The sequence below is a fragment of the Polyergus mexicanus genome, unplaced genomic scaffold (assembly GCF_030449975.1).
Source record: "Polyergus mexicanus isolate NDT 795.1 unplaced genomic scaffold, iyPolMexi1.0 SCAF_11, whole genome shotgun sequence".
Taxonomy (NCBI): Eukaryota; Metazoa; Arthropoda; class Insecta; order Hymenoptera; family Formicidae; genus Polyergus; species Polyergus mexicanus.
This window is the reverse complement of record NW_027223331.1, coordinates 338,264-357,101: the sequence shown is the minus strand read 5'-3', so window position 1 is coordinate 357,101 and position 18,838 is coordinate 338,264. Positions and strand designations below refer to the sequence as shown.

General features: G+C 38.3%; 1 protein-coding gene across 3 annotated transcripts in view; it reads right to left on the bottom strand.

Annotated features, from left to right (window-relative positions):
* The window catches only part of LOC138937654 (lachesin), a 161,406-nt gene that overhangs the window by 85,698 nt on the left and 56,870 nt on the right, over positions 1–18,838 (bottom strand). Inside the window, exon 1 of one of the 3 annotated variants that reach the window (XM_070304135.1) lies at positions 12,970–13,494. The exons of 1 other annotated variant lie outside the window; for it this stretch is intronic. In XM_070304135.1, the coding sequence (XP_070160236.1) occupies positions 12,970–13,230 (261 nt within the window). In that variant the 5' untranslated portion in view covers positions 13,231–13,494. Of the gene's footprint in view, positions 1–12,969; positions 13,495–18,838 lie in introns of those variants that run through there. One more of the 3 variants, XM_070304133.1, reaches the window with a different exon arrangement.

Below are 18,838 nucleotides of genomic sequence, written 5' to 3'. Positions count from 1 at the left end.
TCTCCTTTTTCCGCGTCCCTACGTTCCTCCTCTAATTCTCTCTCGTGCTTGTCGCGTCTCTTCCTTTCTTTCATCCTCGCTTTTCGCAAACCTTTGACTCCTTCCGCTCGCACTATCGCCGGCGACGTCTTCGCGACATATATAGAAGGAAACCACCGAGGGAAACCGAACTGTTCGCCACGGTATCGAAGTAATAAAAGCCGCGCCGATCCTAGACAGCTATTAGGCCGTAACCGGGGGGGAGGGGGAGTTTTCCCGGCCATCGATGTGTGTGTCTCGCACGACGAAAATAAAAGAGACCGACTTACGGTGCCTGGCTATGGTCGCTATCGAACATATTGCCACGTACGAATAACAGTTTGGCGGACGGTACGTACACCGGACCACAATAACGTCAAATCGAAAACTTTTGCCGAGAGTTTGTGCCAGATTGGAGAACGCGCGAGCTTCGCATGCTGCTACGCAGCCGGAATTATTAAAGTTGCGATAATATTACGAGTGCAACGAACATTCGAGAAAGATTGGCACGCTGTCGATGCTGTCGTGCGTAAGAAATGAGAGTGATTTTCAATGAAAAACCGCGAGCAAATTGTCGATCATAACGCAAACAACATGTATGTAAGAGATATGCGACTTTAGTAGCTCTTCAACTTATCGTGGCTAATAGGTTCTAACAAAATATGAATTAATTTATAATTGTTTTCTCTCCTGTGAGATAATGTTTGAGCCACGGAGGAAATATATATACATATAATCGTATTTGTCGTACATTTCCCGTCCACACGTGGAGAATCCACTGTGGATTCATTTAATTTTGCAACGCACCGTGGAAACGGATTTATTATATACAAGGATGGGCGCTGAATCGTCGCATTCGGCGTGTAAAAGAGGAGGGCGCGACCGGATGAGCCTACACTGTCACGAAAATAGCCGACCATAAAAATGTCCGATGGAAACGCAATTAAAAAATTACTAGCTCGTATATATCCACACAGTGTGGTCTGTCGGAGGCTGCTTGTTTTTTTTTTCTTTTTTTATTTTCCTCACAACAAATCGATCGATATTAACAGCGACACGCTTGCGTGTGTTCACGCGCATAGACGCGTTTACAACTTTGCATCGCCATCTTGATGTTTTATTTGTTCGACGTGTATGTATATGTACAGAAACGAGACAACATAATATTTGCCGATTTTGTAGCAATGAATGTTGATACTCTGTTACAATATCGATTCATCTTTTTTTTTGGTTAAATAAAATGAAATGGTAGAATCTCCGATACAGTTTGTACCAAATTAAAAATATTAATAAAAAATGGGAAAACAAAGCGGAAACAATGTTTTTCGCGATCGAAGCGTATAGTATTGTACAACAGAACGTAGTATAACCATTGTTTATTTAATGCTAATTTACAGTACCAAGAGCAGCTAATATAATTGAATTAAATATGATGAAAAAACAAGCAACGAATGACTTTCCTAAACGATTTGAGAGATTCTATTATAATACTATGGCAATTCAATGAATTGCATTAATGTGATTCCCGTCGTAAAAAAGTAGGATTAGAGGTAGAATTTTTATCGGATTCGACGTTTCGTCTTTCCTTTCTCGAGCAAGTTGGAACCGCATCGAGACTATCGAAGAAAGAACGGAAATCAAAGGGACGGAAAAAAGACGAGAAATCGGGATAAAGAGAAAAGAGAGGAGTACGGGCAGTGCCCGGTATACGAACAGAGAGAATTCGGGCATAGTTATATATACAGAACGCGGAGCAGTTCGATTGTTGCAGGGATGTCGCGTACAACTTTACCAATATCCAACACTATGGCACAAGAGAGATAGAGATAAAAGGAGAGAGAGAGAGAACGTGTGTGCCAGATGATACGTGTATATACTACATGCCGAAGATCTCGTTTGGTGGGTGTCCGAATGGACGATGAATTTACACGAACGCGGCGAGATATCCGGGAAGCCTGAATACCCGGAGTATGTTGCTCCCTTTCTCTCTCCTGCCCCCTCCCCCCGTGTCCAGACATCGATCGGGGATGTATACGGATTAATACGTCGCGATCGCTGTGCCGGAGACTGGCGGACGATTTATCGGAAACTCTGAATAACTTTATCTATGTAAAGGGACGCAACGGCGACCGGTGATTCGCGCGACGCTTACGAAACATGGATTGAAATAAGGATGAGTGAAAAGCAGAGAGATACTAGCAATCGTTAAATATAAATTTTGCATGCATAAGGTTATCCAAGTTTATCTAGACATTCAGACTTGTCATTAAATTGGTGAAAAAATTCCATTGAATTTCAACTGAATTTAGACATCTCGTCAAAGTGAGATAATAGATTGATCATAATTTTCTATACGTATGACAAGAATTAGAAACAAACGCGTTTAGGAATCGCGAAAGGAATATTTCAATATCTATCTAAAACTTGTAGATTTAATAAACTTTTTTATCATTTCATTCTAAAACACATCGGTTACTCGTATTTCGCTAAAAATGTTTGTGCGCGATGAGATAAAGATTTCGAACCGCGGCTATAAATCAAAATATTTGTCAATGTTGTTTTCATGAGTGGAGGAACAGGCATGTCCGAAAGTTGCATCCATCGCTATTGTAAGAGAGAAAGAAAGAGAAAGAGAGAGAGAGAGAGAGAGAGAGAGAGCGGGTAAGAGAAAGAAAACAGTTACAGGAAGAAGGAAAGTTGTGGGGTAACTGTTGCGAGACGCGAAAGAGGCGCAGTCGAGCAGACATTTCCTTCTATCGGGGGCGATTTGAGCTACAGGATGTCGCGCGCAACTTTTCCAATATCCATGAAAAGAGAACCGCACGCGAAAATGCATACACATATAGACTGACAGGCGCGTGCGAATTTACACGCATGGGGGATATACGAGGCGCGATCGCGCGATATCGCGTTAACGAAAAGTTACTATTTGTGTCATGCGTTCGCGCGACACCGAGTTTCTCTCTCATCGAGCCCATAAATCGCCATCTCGTTCTTTTTACGCTAGACGAAAAGTGTTTGAAACGCACGAGAAAGATGATTCCGATTTCTTCTTCGCGAATGCGCTCTCGTCTCGCGTTACTGCTACTTTGCCGAGAGAGCGCACGGATTTACATACTTTGCAACTCCCCCGGGCAACTTTCCATTTATTCAGAAACAAAATATAGTAGCTAATTCGCAGAGTTACTTAATATATATGTATACATATAGATATATATATATATATATATATAGTTAAAGTCACATTGATATCAAGTTATACGTATATAATTTCATTTTGTATATGTTATATAATTTTATTCTCTTCTTCATTATTGTTATCGCGCTTCCTGTATGCTAGAGATTCACACGAATACACCGCTAGATAAAATTCGAGCAACGTTACGATTTTCAAACTTTCGAACGTCCGTTTTTCTTCTCATAGTTTAACCTACTTTCATATCACCCGCAGCCTTTCACATCTTATTATCCTGCACCCGTGTATTTCATACGTGACCGGCACATCCGAGTTGCCGCACGCGCAAAGAAACCATTAAACGGCGGATAAACAGCACTCGTTCCAATGTCTAATGGCTCTCATACGTCTCGGTCATATTCACGATCCACGTGCGTGTCGGATACGAGATATCTGCGTCCGCGCGGCTGCGAAACACACGCGGCATGAATATTTACAGGGACGCTGGTAATGATTACACGTGGATCTCTCGGCAGAGATTTAGCAGCGTTCCCCCCCCCCCCCGGCCCTCTCCCGAAAATTTATCGGATGTGATTTAGTTTAACCCGCTGTTCGCGCAGTTTTTCTTATTCGCTTACGGGAGGAGGGGGAGTAGTTTGCATTCCAACATTATACATTTACTTTCATTGTCCATTTGGATGTTTCACCATTAAATAAGGATTAACTCTACACGATCTCTAAACTAGAAAAAAATCAATTTAAAGTAAGCAATTAATACTATGCTTGTAAGTAATCATGTGTTATAAAATTTTTATTTTACAGATTACTCTTTGACTAGAGATAAAAATATCTTAAAAAAAAAGTATATATAGGAATGTATAAATTCAAGTTAAATAAATAGTTTTGTTCACGGAAGATATAAAAATTCCTGAGTTTTAAATAAACAAATTATCCTGTTGTGTTGAAATTATTTTATTTTTTCATTAGAGAAATTAAAATCTAGAATCAATTAAAGATAGATCAATTAAAACATTTTAGTATTTTATTAAATTTCACTGCTTTTTAATTTTCATTAATATTAGTATGATAAATATTAAACCGCAAATACACACAAAATGATATATGCATGCGCATTATTAATGCGTAGAATGATAATTAATTAAGACGAATTATAGCGGACAAATGCCGAACTTATTTTTTTTTTTTTGCTTACATTTTATGATTTTTAATGATTGACAATATACGAATTCGCATATTCACCTCTCGTATGCGTGTGTAATCTCTTAATCACTGTCAATCACGATTTCAGAATTTCATTCGAGTATTGTTCCATCAAACTGCCTGTCATTGCCAAAAGACGCGCAGTTTTCGCGGATTTTTTATGCAAAAAGAGCGATAAAAGGCATTTAAAAAATAAACTTTAGACTTCTGAATGCTTTATGATCCTTATCAAGACAAAGAGTATAAAATATTTCTGGAATCTCAACGTCCTTTGATTATCCGATATAGAAAGTACCTCGACGTAACCATCGTCGATAGCTTATTTAAACGAGATTTGATAAAAGTTAATAATATCGTTACTTGATTTCGACGCAATCGATTTTTAGAGATTGCGAAACACAAAGAGGGTTAAATAAAAGAAGCGTGAAAGTGATAAATTAGATACTTTGCGAGATGCTTATGTTATTTACGTACCATCGTTCGCGTCCGACTCTTAATTGCCCCGAATGAAATTTCAAAAATTTATGAACTTATGTTATTTATTATGTAAAATGTACGGAATGTGAGCGGACTCTTATCTAACGAATAAACCGAACGAATCTAGAAGTTAAATATTGATTTTCTGCCCGTGTGTTCAGTTCTGCTTTCGCTGCACAAAATCTGAAACTCGTTAATTACTTTTCAAACGAAATAAAGCGAAAGTCACGATTAGCTGGGAAAAATAATCGCGGAGACATCAAAGGCGATTATCTCTGCCTTATCGTGGATTTTCGTAAAAGAGATGGCGCACTCCTATGCAAATATACTGCGTCATATATTCACATGCTTGCGTACATTTGTATTGAGTATGGGTGAAGTTGTACGAAACGCATACAACTCTGATAGATCCGACAATGCTTTCAATAAAACTGAAATCAGAACGCATCCGATAAACCGAATTTCCGATCTACGCGCATGTTTAAATTCTCAAAATGCTCTTTTCTTTTTAATTCACCTTCCGAAAAGCATAAAATCGTCTAAACGATTTAACATTGTATCATGTTTATATGATTGTTAAGTCAGATAGTCCATCAAATAATATAATTTTTTCAGAAACCGCGTAAAGAAGATTTTACAGATTTAACATTCTTTTATCAAATTGTTTCTGCTAAAAATGCAAGCGTAAATGTACATATTTATATCAATGACAAATTACAATTTATTGGCGATTATATATGAAGTAAGGAGAACAAAGATAAATTATAATTAGAGCTTGATGACGGTGAGGAAAGCGCCGCGTCGTTCGCGCTGGAGCATCACTGAACGATGTAATGATGAAGAGTAAAATAATTATAGTGCAAGGGAAATGCTTTGAGCATTAGCTGCACCATCGCGTATAGTCTTGTTTGCTTAGCATTCAGCTCAGCGCGAACAGCAAAAAGCGATTACAATTCTTTTCGGAAAGGTTTATCTCTAATTATAATATAGAATCCTTAAAACGGGCAACGTACAATATATTAATAATTAGATCCTCTTGTGTTCTATTTGCAGTTTTTTTAAATAAAAGATATCAAAAAGGCTCTCGAAGCAACTTTCCAATTTTTAAAATAAATTTTTATATGATTAAGCTTCAGATTGAAATTCTATTAAACTTTTATACCTCAAATTTTTTAAAGAATATAATTTCATTATTCGGTTCCTCCTAACAGATCATAAATTATGTAAGAAGCTTATTAACGGATCTCGTCTGAATATTTGAAACTGTATTACATCTACAGCTCTTTTCTTTCTTCTCGTCTCAAATATTTTACGCTCGTTCATATATCGCGTATTTGCTGTGATCGTAAATCAGAAATCAGTTTCAACAATGAGGTATAGTTCTCTCGCATCGGTACGAGAGGAAATATACGAAGCGCGAATTTTTATCTTACTTCTGCCCGTGGAGATTCGATAAATTCTTAGACAGAAAGCGCCTACGCAATTTCTGCCCAATCACAGACTGCAGAAACTAAAGGAAAGAAGAATAAGAGCGGAATAGAATGGAGCAACAGAAACAAAAGTATTACCGATTAAAAATCAAGTGTACGTCTAAAAAAAAAATCCCGTGCAAGGAAGATCCGCGAAAAGAAGAGAATTTGCATAAAAGCTGAGATACTTAGCATTTGATGTTAACTCTGTCAATTTATCTTGTGCGCATTTACTTCGACTTTTCGTTCTTTCGTTCTCCCTTCTATCTTCTCCTTTATGGATTTTGATTATTTCCAATTATAAAAATAGAATATTGCAAGAGTCGATTCTATCCGTATGTATTTTTTATACTACTTCTAGCGATTTTCGTTACATTATAAAACATCCTGGAATTAATACAAGAATTTAAAAGTCTTCTGATAAGAAACGTGAGAAAACGTTGCAACTTTTAATCGATCCCGCCGTGTTTCGATAAAACTAATTGCTTCGTGAAAATTTATTATAAATAATGTTACAAAAAATTTCTCACAAAATTCGATAAGAAATCCGAATAATCAACCAAATGCGTCCGTCACTTCATGTTTCCGTTTCTCGCATTTCCATGTCGAACGTATAGGGCCCAGAGACGCATTCTCTAGAGCCTGTTCTATCTCGATCAAAAACCAACAGACCAGTCCGAATCTCCCTATCGATACTTCCCTTTTCGCTGAGTAACCGTCTTCTCAAAATCACTACGCTCTCGACACGTGGCGTATCAACACTACGAGGTAACAATCAGAAACTCTGATTGATTTCGCAGTTCGTCGTCCGAATTCTCTTCCCACCTTCGATTTCGTCGCGCCCCGTTAGTTTTTCATCGATATTCCCATCGCTTTTCAATTATATCTGAAACTAAAGAAATTTGCTCGACGTCACGCAAGAAGCGTACGTTGCTAAAAAAATATCTTTCATTTACCTTATTAGATTCAATGAGAAAAAAACGACATAGCACTATAAATGACACGACATAAGCTTCTTTTTCTCATGTAATTATCATATTGATATTTGTATCCACACAAATCACATAAAAGAATATGCTCTATCGACCCTCTAGAGGTATTATTCTAAATTTATTGGCGCAATGTCTCGATTATAAACTATCGCTGTAACAAGTCGAATCGAAGAGTTTATCGGCGTTCTCTTACCCTAATCCCACGTTTCCACTACCGACTTATCGCCGGCAAACTTCTCTTGGAGGCACCGGGGTGTATTACGGCGAGATATAACTCAGAGTGACGTAACGGTTAGAAGATAAAGAAGCAATATTTTATTTGGGCGCGAATTTCTCTCAATTTCCTCGGATAGATGCGTGCGCGCGGACGTCACTAACGACTGATTCTTTTTTTTCCTCTCATCCCTGATGCGCGCTCGCGGGGGAGGTAAAGTAATTTTATAGGCAAATACGCCGTTTGTGGATTTTTTGGTTAAAAAAGAAGCAGGGAGAAAAAATACTGGCGCGATGGCAGGTACATGACACCGTGGCATACGCGCATTGATGTATACGCGATGCATTTTGCGAGTGTACAACGTGAAATGAACCGGGGAGGAGAGTACGCAAAAGAGAGAGAGAGAGAGAGAGAGATTTCTCGAAAAATAAACGCATCGAGGCATCATTTTTTTTTCCTGTCGGTCCGACGGCTACGCGAATCGTTGTCACATCATTTGCCACAATCCGACAATAATTCGCCCGATCGAATCAACGATTCGTAGGCCATTCTCGCGAAAAGGTTCCATATTCGGTGCTCGATTTTTGTACATATACATACGTATAAATGCTGCATCCCGCTCTTTGCAGGACGTCATCAGCAGCGGACGCTTTGCCGTGCATTTTAACATGACATATTTGCGCCTTTGAATCCCATTATTTTCTTACCGCTTGCGGCATCATACGTATTCATGATGCCCTCGTAGAACGTGAGAAATATATACGGATCCCCAATCTTTTTACTCACGTTATTCAAATTAGACGAAACTTTGTTACAGAAACTGACGTTGTATCTAAATTTCTTGCACATTTTCATCAAGAATATTATCCAAAGTCACACTTGTCATTACCATCGCAAAATATGCAGCAATTAAATGGCAATTATTAATGAATGCACGTGTGGCGAAAATCTCTTGTTTACGAAAATATATCGGGAAATAGATACCGAAGTAGATCGCGTGGTGTATAACTTAAACAAATTTCTTTTTATTCACTGTTGTACATACGTCTCTTATTCTCTAGTTTTAAAAACAAACGCGATTACACATCTAAAGGAATATTTTATTTTTACAAAATATGTACGCAAAAGATGAGCGTTCCAATTACGGTATTAATAGTATTTTCCTCCGACGAATACACATAAACGAGCTTTGGATTACTCGCGCACGAGTTGGCTGGACTCGCGAAAATATCGATCCGCCCTTTAACAAGCCCGTGCAGAAAAAAAGCAGAAAATCTTTGGAATGCAGGAAGCGACAATGAGAGCGCCGCGCGCGCGAATGCCGATCGCATGTAAAAAAAAAAAAAAGAAAAAAAACACCACGCAACGCGCGCGGTTTTCGATCGCCGCTGCAGCGCGCGCCATTCTTTGCATCCCTTTCACCCTTCCCTTTCTCTCTCCCTCTTTCACCATTCTTTTTTTTTTTGCTCGTCGCCACACCGCGCCGGAAACTCCCGCGGTTGGCGGCGAAACATTTTTCCATGGACGTGGGTGCGCGCCGACATGTGGAACGAGGCACGCTCCGTCCGTTGAAAGCTTTTTAATGACCGGCAAAACGACAGATCGCACTTGGACTAGGATCGGCTCGTGGAGAAGAACGATTGTGTGTATATTTCGGATTTCCTTCCCTTTCGCGCTAATAATCAACCAGTTTGCAAAACTGTTTATTTCGTTACATTCAAGCCGATTTTCGCCAAGAGAGTTTCTTATGTCGTTATCCATTACTGGGACATTAATTGATAATAATTGTTGATTGTGTATAATTACTGAAAAACGACTTCAAATATAGATTGTTGCTCGATTCGATATTATAATCGAACAAATATTAAACAATATTTCAATGTTTTACATGTTACGTATCATTTTTATACAATTATTTGCCGATAAAAGCAACAAAACGTTTTCTTAATTTGATTTTTAGCTCATAATTAACAATGAAAAAAGTACCTTCCTATTTAAAAAAAAATATTTCATCTTCCATCAAACATTTTTTCTTTTCGTTCACCATCGAAATAACAGCCAGAGTTCTAAATTTTTTTTCGTAAACTAAACGTCTTGTATTTATACTTAAAATAATTTAAACGTCAGAAAAATATTATAATAAAAAGCTTTTCGTCAGTTTCTTAATTAACCTTAATAACACGCATAGCGTATTAAATACTCATCGAGATTAACAAAAATTTTCGTGCCTTTATTTTTTAAAGTAGAATATAAAATTCTATACTGCAAAACCTTTTTTTCTCTTTCATTCTCTCGCGGAAGATTAACAACTTATAAAAAGAATACAGGTTTCACATCGGCTTGCCGTGAATACGCGCGACGATCGAAACAGCTGATTCCGCAGGTCGTGCACGGTCACAATCGCTGACGCAATCGCGAGATTTGCCGGGGAAAAGTTCTGAATTGAATACTTGATTCTTAATTAAGAGTAGGGTATAGACGTGGGATCGCGTCCCACGAGTTTTTCGCAATCGCACGTGAGGGGAGGAGGGAGGAAGAAGATGGCTAACTGCACATCCGCGCGTGCGAGCGTGAGACGCCACCGACAGAAATGCACGGTCGTTAGCGACCGAACGGGATGAAATGACTCGCCCAAGGGTAACGCAATCAGCATTCCCGGTTTAATGAGCCCCGCGTATCCATCCTCCCCCCTTCCCCCCCCCCCCTCTTTCTCTCTCTCTCTATAACTTTCTATCCTTGGTACGCGCGTAAACGTTTCCGCTACCATCTGGCTGGATTGTGCTTCCCGCGTCACTCTTAGGGATTGCACACTTTACCCCGGCTCCGTCCCCAGGAGCCGGGATATCTTTGAAAGATTTTTTTCCACGTAAAAAAGGAATTGCACACACTTGCCCTCCCCTCGCTTTCAGGGAGACAGTGAAGGTTTGCAATCGTGGTCGGGATAATTACTATTCTTTCAAAATACACACTCGTCTTGTATAAGCAACTGAGGAAGGTGCGTTTGACGAGAGCGGTTGAAGAATCGATAGGAGGGGAGATATCATAGACGTCATAGAGGATGCTGCGCGAAAAGAAAGACATGAGTAATGAAAGAAAAAAAAGTGAGCGTGTTGAACAAAATGAGAAGCGAGATGGATGAAGCGAGAGAAAGAGAGCGAAAATAAGCAGAACCGAACACAACGCGAAAATGAAAGATCGAAACAAAGAAGCAACCATGAAACGTATTAAAATATAATTTTCAAGGAAAAGGAAAAATTATACACAAATTACAGCTAAATAGAAATATAAAGACGAGAAAGAGAAATGAAATGAAGAAGAATGAAGAAATAAATCCTGAGCAAAGAGTATGGAGAAATGTGTGCAAAAATAAATCATAAACAACAAAAATAAAAAAGCAAAGAGAGAGAGAGACAGATCGCGAAAAGAGAAGGAATAAAGCTAAACCGAATATGAAATCAAAATAAAAGATTGCATGAAAAAGAGAAAACAAGTGAAGAAAAATTAATGCGGGATAAAAATATCTGAGCAAATTATAAGAAAAAAATCGGGAGGGAAACGAAGGAACGAATCAAGGGCGAGGAATGTGAAAAAATGAGAGAAATAGAGGAACGGACGGAGAATGAAATTCACGCAGCCGTGCCGCGCTAAAGTGCTGAAAAGTGTTCCGATGTGTCCGCGCTAATCGGAGCGTCAAAGCCCCCTATCTTACCGAGCGGAGCCGTCTTCGAGTGTATAAGGCGTGGAGAAACGGGATGAAGGGATTTGGCGCGGGTTGGCACACGCAGAGGGTTGGAATATCGAGGATTTTCGTAAAGAATCTCTGCCTCATTCCCGAGGTTCAGCTTAATCGTTTAACGCTGTCGCCTTGTCGACTTACGATGATCGAGCAGCCAAATTGACGCGACATATTTTTCGTTAACCAGCCTTCGAGACATTGGGTGATTGTAAAAGAGAGAGAGAGAGAGAGAGAGCTCTAGTTATATATTTATAATCTTATGTATTTGCCCCGCGCTATATACACCGATCGATATACATTTTCATATTTTGTGATTTCACTGTGCGATTTTATTAAATTGTCAAGCCGTAAACAGATAAAATATAATCGTACGTAGTACATATTATTATTATATAGTGTATTGCAGCGAATATTCTCTTAGCACGCGGATATTATCCGATTTTGTACGGATTTAGTTGGAGTTTACGTCCTTTGTTTATACAGTGATAAAAAACCGCGCGTGGAATTACTCACAAAATATATCGATATTTTCGCGTAATGTTTATTAATAAGTCCAAGTATGTATGAAAATATGCGCATATATTCTCGATACGTTCCTGAATACACGATATTGAATTGAATGGATATCACGCCAACGTGACAATCCATAATTCGGCTTGATATATACACTCTTTGCTTCTATAAAGAGTCTAAAATAAAACGAAACGACGTAAATATACAGAAAACGATTTAAGAATGAGAGCTGGGAGAAATGGGGATAAAAACGATGGATTTTCATCGAGTATTTGTGTCGAAAAACAAAACTTGTATGGACGCAAGGGAGCCGACATTATCTCCGCGAAACTTCTTCCGTAACACTTCTCCTCCCTTTTCGCTCTCTTATGCGAGCATATCGATGTAAACAATACAATTATCCGGCTCATTTAATCTCCAATAGTGTAAACGCGTTCCCGCGCCTTTCCCCCTGCCACCCTCTTCCTGCCTCTGTAATTTAACTCTCTCGCCCTAACACTGGGGCGTCGCGTTTGCTATAGCGTTTCCGGCAACGGCCAATTGCTGTTAATAATAATACTGGCACCCTAAGGATGTGGCAAACGAGCGGGCGAATAATTACGATATTATCCGCGCGTCAATACTTTATCCACTTTGGTGCACGGAGACCGTTCGCCGCAAATTCTTCGATCGGGGGTATCCATCCTCCTGCCCTCGTCCTCTTCCTCCCTCCCTCCCTCCCTCTCTCTCTCTCCCTCCCTCTCCTGCCTCGATCTATTCGCCTTATGACCCTGCTACTTTCCTTCCTGGGGCACCCGTAAATCGATTACTCGTCGCCGCGTCGAGTACGGCGTTCGTAAATTAGCGCCGAGGCGAACGAGCGTGAGCGAAGTGGTTCGACAAGGTGGTACAAAGTCGAGGGTCGTCTTCTTTACGAGGGTTCCGGCTCCTCCGGTGGGGGCGGTTAAGCGGCAGGCTTTAGTGGCACTTACCATCGCAAACATTATTTTATCATTTTAATAGCGACCTAAGAGAGAGGAAAAAAGACCACAGAAAACCAAAGAGAGAGAGAGAGAGAGAGAGAGAGAGGAGGAAGTACAGGTGGATAGAAACGAAAGGTCGATTCTGAAGCAGGAAAAAGGCATAATTCGACTTTGTGGTCTGAGGTTTCTTACTTCCATCTGCTTCCTCTTCTTCTCCTCCTTCTCCTTCTCCACTTTCGATCTCATCCCGCTTCCTACAATTGACCCTCGCCCGTCTTCCTCTCCTCTTCCCTGTACTGCCTTATATAAGATTACGCTTGTTACGACAGTCTCCGCTCGACAAGGCGGCCTCATCCGTCCGCTTGGCGTGTTGACTTCGTTAGGGAGGACGAACCGCTTTAATTCACTATTCTCTCGTTGCTCCCTTCGAGAGCCGCCCGTACTACAAATCATCCCTTTCCGACGCGATGATTCCGCAACTGTCGATTCTATCCTCCTCCCTCTCTCTCTCTCTCTCTCTCTCTCTCTCTCTCTCTCTCTCTCTGCGATTGTCTCTTTCGCTTATCCTTGCATCGTGCAATTTCTTGTTCCTTTCCCTTCCGCACTACCGTTACTATGCAATTTTTTGAACTTTAATTTGATATCCCGCGAACTTTGACCGCCGATAATCAGCGAATCTTATTTATTATTTCTTCAAACAAATTCTATGCTTGAACATATTTCGCAAGCATATCATATGTGATATGTTTTTCACATTCTGACAAGAATAGAAAAATGTATATTTAAATATTTTCATCTATCATGCAACATTTGACGTTTCGTAACATGCAAAGTTGTTATTTTCAAACTACTTATAAATATTTTAATGTCAACTGTCGTTTTAATATGCAGATGAATACATTTACTAAGAAAACACTTACGATATACTTGCTATACATACACATAATTATACATTTTGTAAGAAAATAAGACCTGCCAGTTTTAAAATGTTTTCAAGTCTCTAATTTGCTTTGGGACTTTCTGAAGAAAATGTACATTAATTTTATTTTAAAAAATATGTAGGTTATCGATTCTCTTCCAATTGTGATTTAGTCAATCTTAAAATATTCTTTGCAAATACATTTTTCCCGATAGTATCACATTTTATGTTAAATATCGATTATCATAAATCTGCGCAATCTCGTCGTTATCATTCTTTCTATCGTGCTTTGCGATCTACGATGGCCAAGATGTTTATCGCTCATCCAATCTTAAAATGATCTCAATCTTTTAAATTCTCCATGCCAAATAAACCACACAATTTTTTATAATATATTTCTTTTATTATTATATCGAAAAGATTTCTTTCCGATCTTCTTCATCTTACTATACTTTTGGCCATGTCGTTTTCCATCTGCAATGATTTTCCTCTCTTTTTTTCTTCTCCTCTTTCTTTTGAAGCTCTTTTAGAAGCTCTCTGCAATTGTGTTTCTTTTTGATACATGTCAATCATCGAACGTGTAATTTTCTTTCTTGCCTCCGCATCTTTTTAATCTTTTCTTTTTTAAATTATAACGATCTTCACCATGGAGAGAGAGAGAGAGAGAGAGAGAGAAACTTTCATGCTTTTGTCAGACGCTATTCTTGTATCTTTCCAGTTTTGTGTTATTTCTCAATAAACGTGTCTATTCTACATGTCTTTTCTATTCAAACTATTTTGAAATGTTTAATTTGTTCTCTTCTTAATCTTGTTTAACTTTTAATCGTATCCTAGCCTATTCGTTTTTCTCTATGCATTATTCATTATCGTACCGATAATAACGTATTTCTAAACAAAATCGGCAAATTATCTACACTCTACTTCATATAAAAGAATTCGTTATAAAGAAAATGTCAAATCTAACAAATCAGAAAGTCGTCGGCTCCTCATCCTTATTTTGCTATTTTTTTTTACAATTTTTCGAACCGAATAAAAAACGATTTCCTCTTTCATCGCCTTCAGAGAGAGAGAGAGAGAGGGGGGGGGCTCGTTCTTCTTATTTTCATTCTTTCATCTCTCCTTATCTTCTGCTTCATCAACCATACTATCCGTACAGTTTCATCTGTTTCTGTCCTTAACGACTTTCCTCGTCTACTTCATCCGCTTTTTCTTCCGACTTCTTCAACGGCCGTCCGAACATAAGGCTGAGAGGCCTCTCTCTCACTATTTCTTGGAAGATATCCATCATCCTTCAACGCAGATTTTTAATAAAACTTCTACAGCCTCGGTCACGCAGTCGCTGCTCTCCTCCTGCGCTGTGCCTCCCATGCTGTGCTTAATATTTCATCCCATCTATAGTGATCATCTACGAAGCCCCTGATTTGCTTTCAACGTTCCCGGCTGGTGCCTCTCTTGTAACCCTCCTTTCCTTGCCACTGTACGAACAACGAGACGATCGATTCCACAACGGGACCATTGTGGTCGGTATTCAAACCGTAAAACGCGTCATCGGCCCCGCTGTCAAATAACATTGCAACTTACAAGGGATATGATTTAAATATCTGAAATTAATTGAGATTCTCGAAATATAGGTACTATTAAATTAAAAAGTACGTAATCTTTTAATTGAAACTTGTGTGTGTTGACTTTTATAATATACTGAAACAATCTTTTCAATATTACAATGATTGCTAACGTTAATGAGTTTAGCCGAACATCGTGTAACTAGCACACTAGTACATTTTAATTTAATCTTTTAAGATGCCTAAAAAATTCCAAACATTCAAAAATTTTAATCCTGATATTATAGTAATTTTTTCTATCATATTTTTGTAATTTTATATCAAATATGAAAAAAAAAAACAACTTTATTTACTTATTCGAACATTTTCAAATGTCTATTATCCGTATTACTTGTCTAACAAAAATACGGCATGATAACCAATATAATTGGATAATATTTTTATCACAAAAGGAATAAACAATACATTTTGCTGTTGCGTTGGAGAATCGGAGTAAGTGTAATTTTCTTCACACATCCATAAATCGTATTGCGATCTCTTTTATAATCTCGACTGCTTGATTGGATTCACAATTCAATTATCACAAGTCCTCACGAGCAGCGATCGATAGAACCATGCAAACTCTATCGCTTTTGCACAAAATAAATAGGTAGATAGGTAGGTACCACTGTACCGTGAAAGAGAGGGCCGAGAGTTTCTAGTACAGATGAACGCAAACAGACCTGAAAGAAGCTTTGGGGAAAATGATTTCGTAAGGAGGAACATAAATCTCTTCTTCGCGCGTGTGTGTGTGTGTGTGTTTCCGATAATTTTATTACAAGATGTCGCGAAAACATTGTAGTAAATGATGCTAATATTTTAAACTTACTACATTACTACAAAAAAAAAAAAAAAAAAAAAATTATAACTTTCCTTTATATTATTGTTGTTGTTCTTATAATATATATAAAAGATTATTTTAATGTTTGCCATTCTAAACTTAAATGATAAAATTAAAAAAAAAAAATTTTTTTTTGAGAAAGTAAAAGTCTATATTGTTGTTGCCTAATATGCTGAAATAATATGACAATTGACACATTTAAATAAAGAAAAAATGAATATCTATTTTAATCTATCATTTATCATCCAACAGTCTATTTATTCGAATTCCGCTTTTACGATATTTAAAACAGTGTCAATATTGAAAATTACGCCTGATTTGAAATTTAAATTATATAGTACTATTACGGATATGCCAGCAATTATATCGCTGATTTCTTCGCAATTATTAACGATTGTCGATGCAGAGAAAAGAGCTGTAAAATATTTCCTAATTTATAATTTAAATCGATGACTTGCAATCTCAAATATTAATCCTTTGCGCTCCGAATATCAAACTGGTTAGCTTTGGGAGTTTTGTTATTCTACTCCACTCAATTACTACCAACTTGATCAATAATAAGAGTAAATTTGATTCAATTAATCAATAATATTACGCGTACAAGCAATTGTTGATAAGTAGATTATTTTCATTTAGTTTTGCTACTTGTGATCTACACTACCGCACTATTGATTTATTTGTGTTTAATTAATATTATATTATCATATTAATGCCGTATTATTATTTGTCGTCGTATATGGAACATTATATTGAACATTATATTGATATCGAACCGTTTCTTTTCGTTTTTGTTTTGAGATATCTCTCGGTTTTTTTCTTAGATATGTTTTGCGTTTCTTTTTTTTTTTTTTAATTTTTTCATTGATTTCTAAAATCTGACCAACATTATTTTCTATTTCGTTTCTTCACGCGCAGTCGAATGCATGCAAATGAGGATCCGTATGCAAGCGTAGGATCAAGGAAAGACGAATCGGCCGCCGGATTGCGCGCGATGTTACAGAGATATTTTTCGGGAGGGATGCCGGCGACATAAAGACGTCGCGGACAAAGATGGTGGGGTGGCTGAGTGAGAAAGGTGAGAGATGCGGGGGGCGGAAGAACAATTCAGAGATTCGCGGCACTAAAATTTCACGACTACGTCGGTAGCAATTTCGGCTGATCGAGGGGACGATGCAGCGCCCGCGCGTCGTGTCCTTGTCTATTTGCGTTCTTAGAGGCGACCGAGGGTGGCGATAGAGCATGAGACCAGAGGCTGGGAAAGGGACGGGGACGGGGAGGAGGTTAGCGGCGGAAAGTAGAAGGGAAAGCAGGTTTCGCGAGGCCATCCGGAATCAACGGTCGGGAAAATGAGTGCCATCTCTTCCGGAACACGCACCCGGAGAATCACGGCGCCCGGTGAGAAATTTACGGAAAAGGCCGCATAGAAGGGTGACGAAATTCCATGACCGATGAACGAGATGCGAAAATTTTTCACCGTAGCGGCGTAAAGCAATTTTTTTAGCGCAAATGAGGACGCCATTCGAATCATTATTGCGGTATGCATTCCTATCCTATCCTATCCTATCCTATCCTATCCTATCGCGACACCGTCGTCGAAAGCACTTTATCCCTTTAAGTCCAAAGTCACCTTACTTGTGCAAATATTTACGCTCAACGAGTTAATAGATAGATGGACGACGTTTGCGCCATGAATGTTCCAGAAACGATGAGAAGACGATAATATATTCATTCTCTACACTTGTGTACACATGCATTTAAATGAACGTGATTCAATTAATATCGCATAGCGTAGTGACTATCGTATCGTAAACATTTTCTGGCGTAGCTTTGCCCGAAGTGCTCTGTGTCTCGTTAGTCTCTCCCATCTACCGCCATTATTTTCGGGAAGAACGTAAGCTCCGTTACATTTCACGGAAATGTCGAATCTCGTAAAATTCGTAGCGCATCTGGTGCAAAATTTCTCGTGATATATTCGTCGCTGGACGGCATTTAAATCACTACGCGGGTGTGTAAATTTTACACTGTCCACTGTGTAAGCTTATTGTCGGTTGGCGCAATGACTGTTATTGTTACGACGATGACACGGTTACGTCGACACTTTTACAGCTGCGTGCGCGCAATTTTGGCAGCCGCGTGCTATTCTAAGCGCGAAATAAAAGTGCCGTGAAAGCGATGTGTACATCCGCTTCGAAATTACTAACTCATATGGAAAAAGAGATACTTCGGGTACGATATTGGCATTTTATTGCTTTATTATATTACTTTATTATATGAAATCAAAACTTCTCAAATTTTTGCAACATGCTTTTTTTATCATTTTAGTAAGCTTAGTATCATATTTAAAATATTTTCAAAGAAAAATACGATATTAATTCTGGTGATATATGAAGAGAAATGTGTCTACAGGCACAATTCAAATGCTAGAAATAGTCATTTAAATAAGTATCGTGTTTAAATAAAAATATATTATTTAAAAATTTATTATCCATGAGAACAATAGATAAAATACATAAAAAATATTCCTTTAAAACGCAATAATCAAAGTTATTGAAATAATAATTTTAAAAGAATTATCAGAGAGAAATTCGTATTCGAAAAATATTTGAAGTTTTCAAATTTACATTGATTTATATTTCAAATATTAAAAATATTAAAACAACACATGAAAAAAAAAGAGAAGAGAAAGAAAAAAAGAGATTT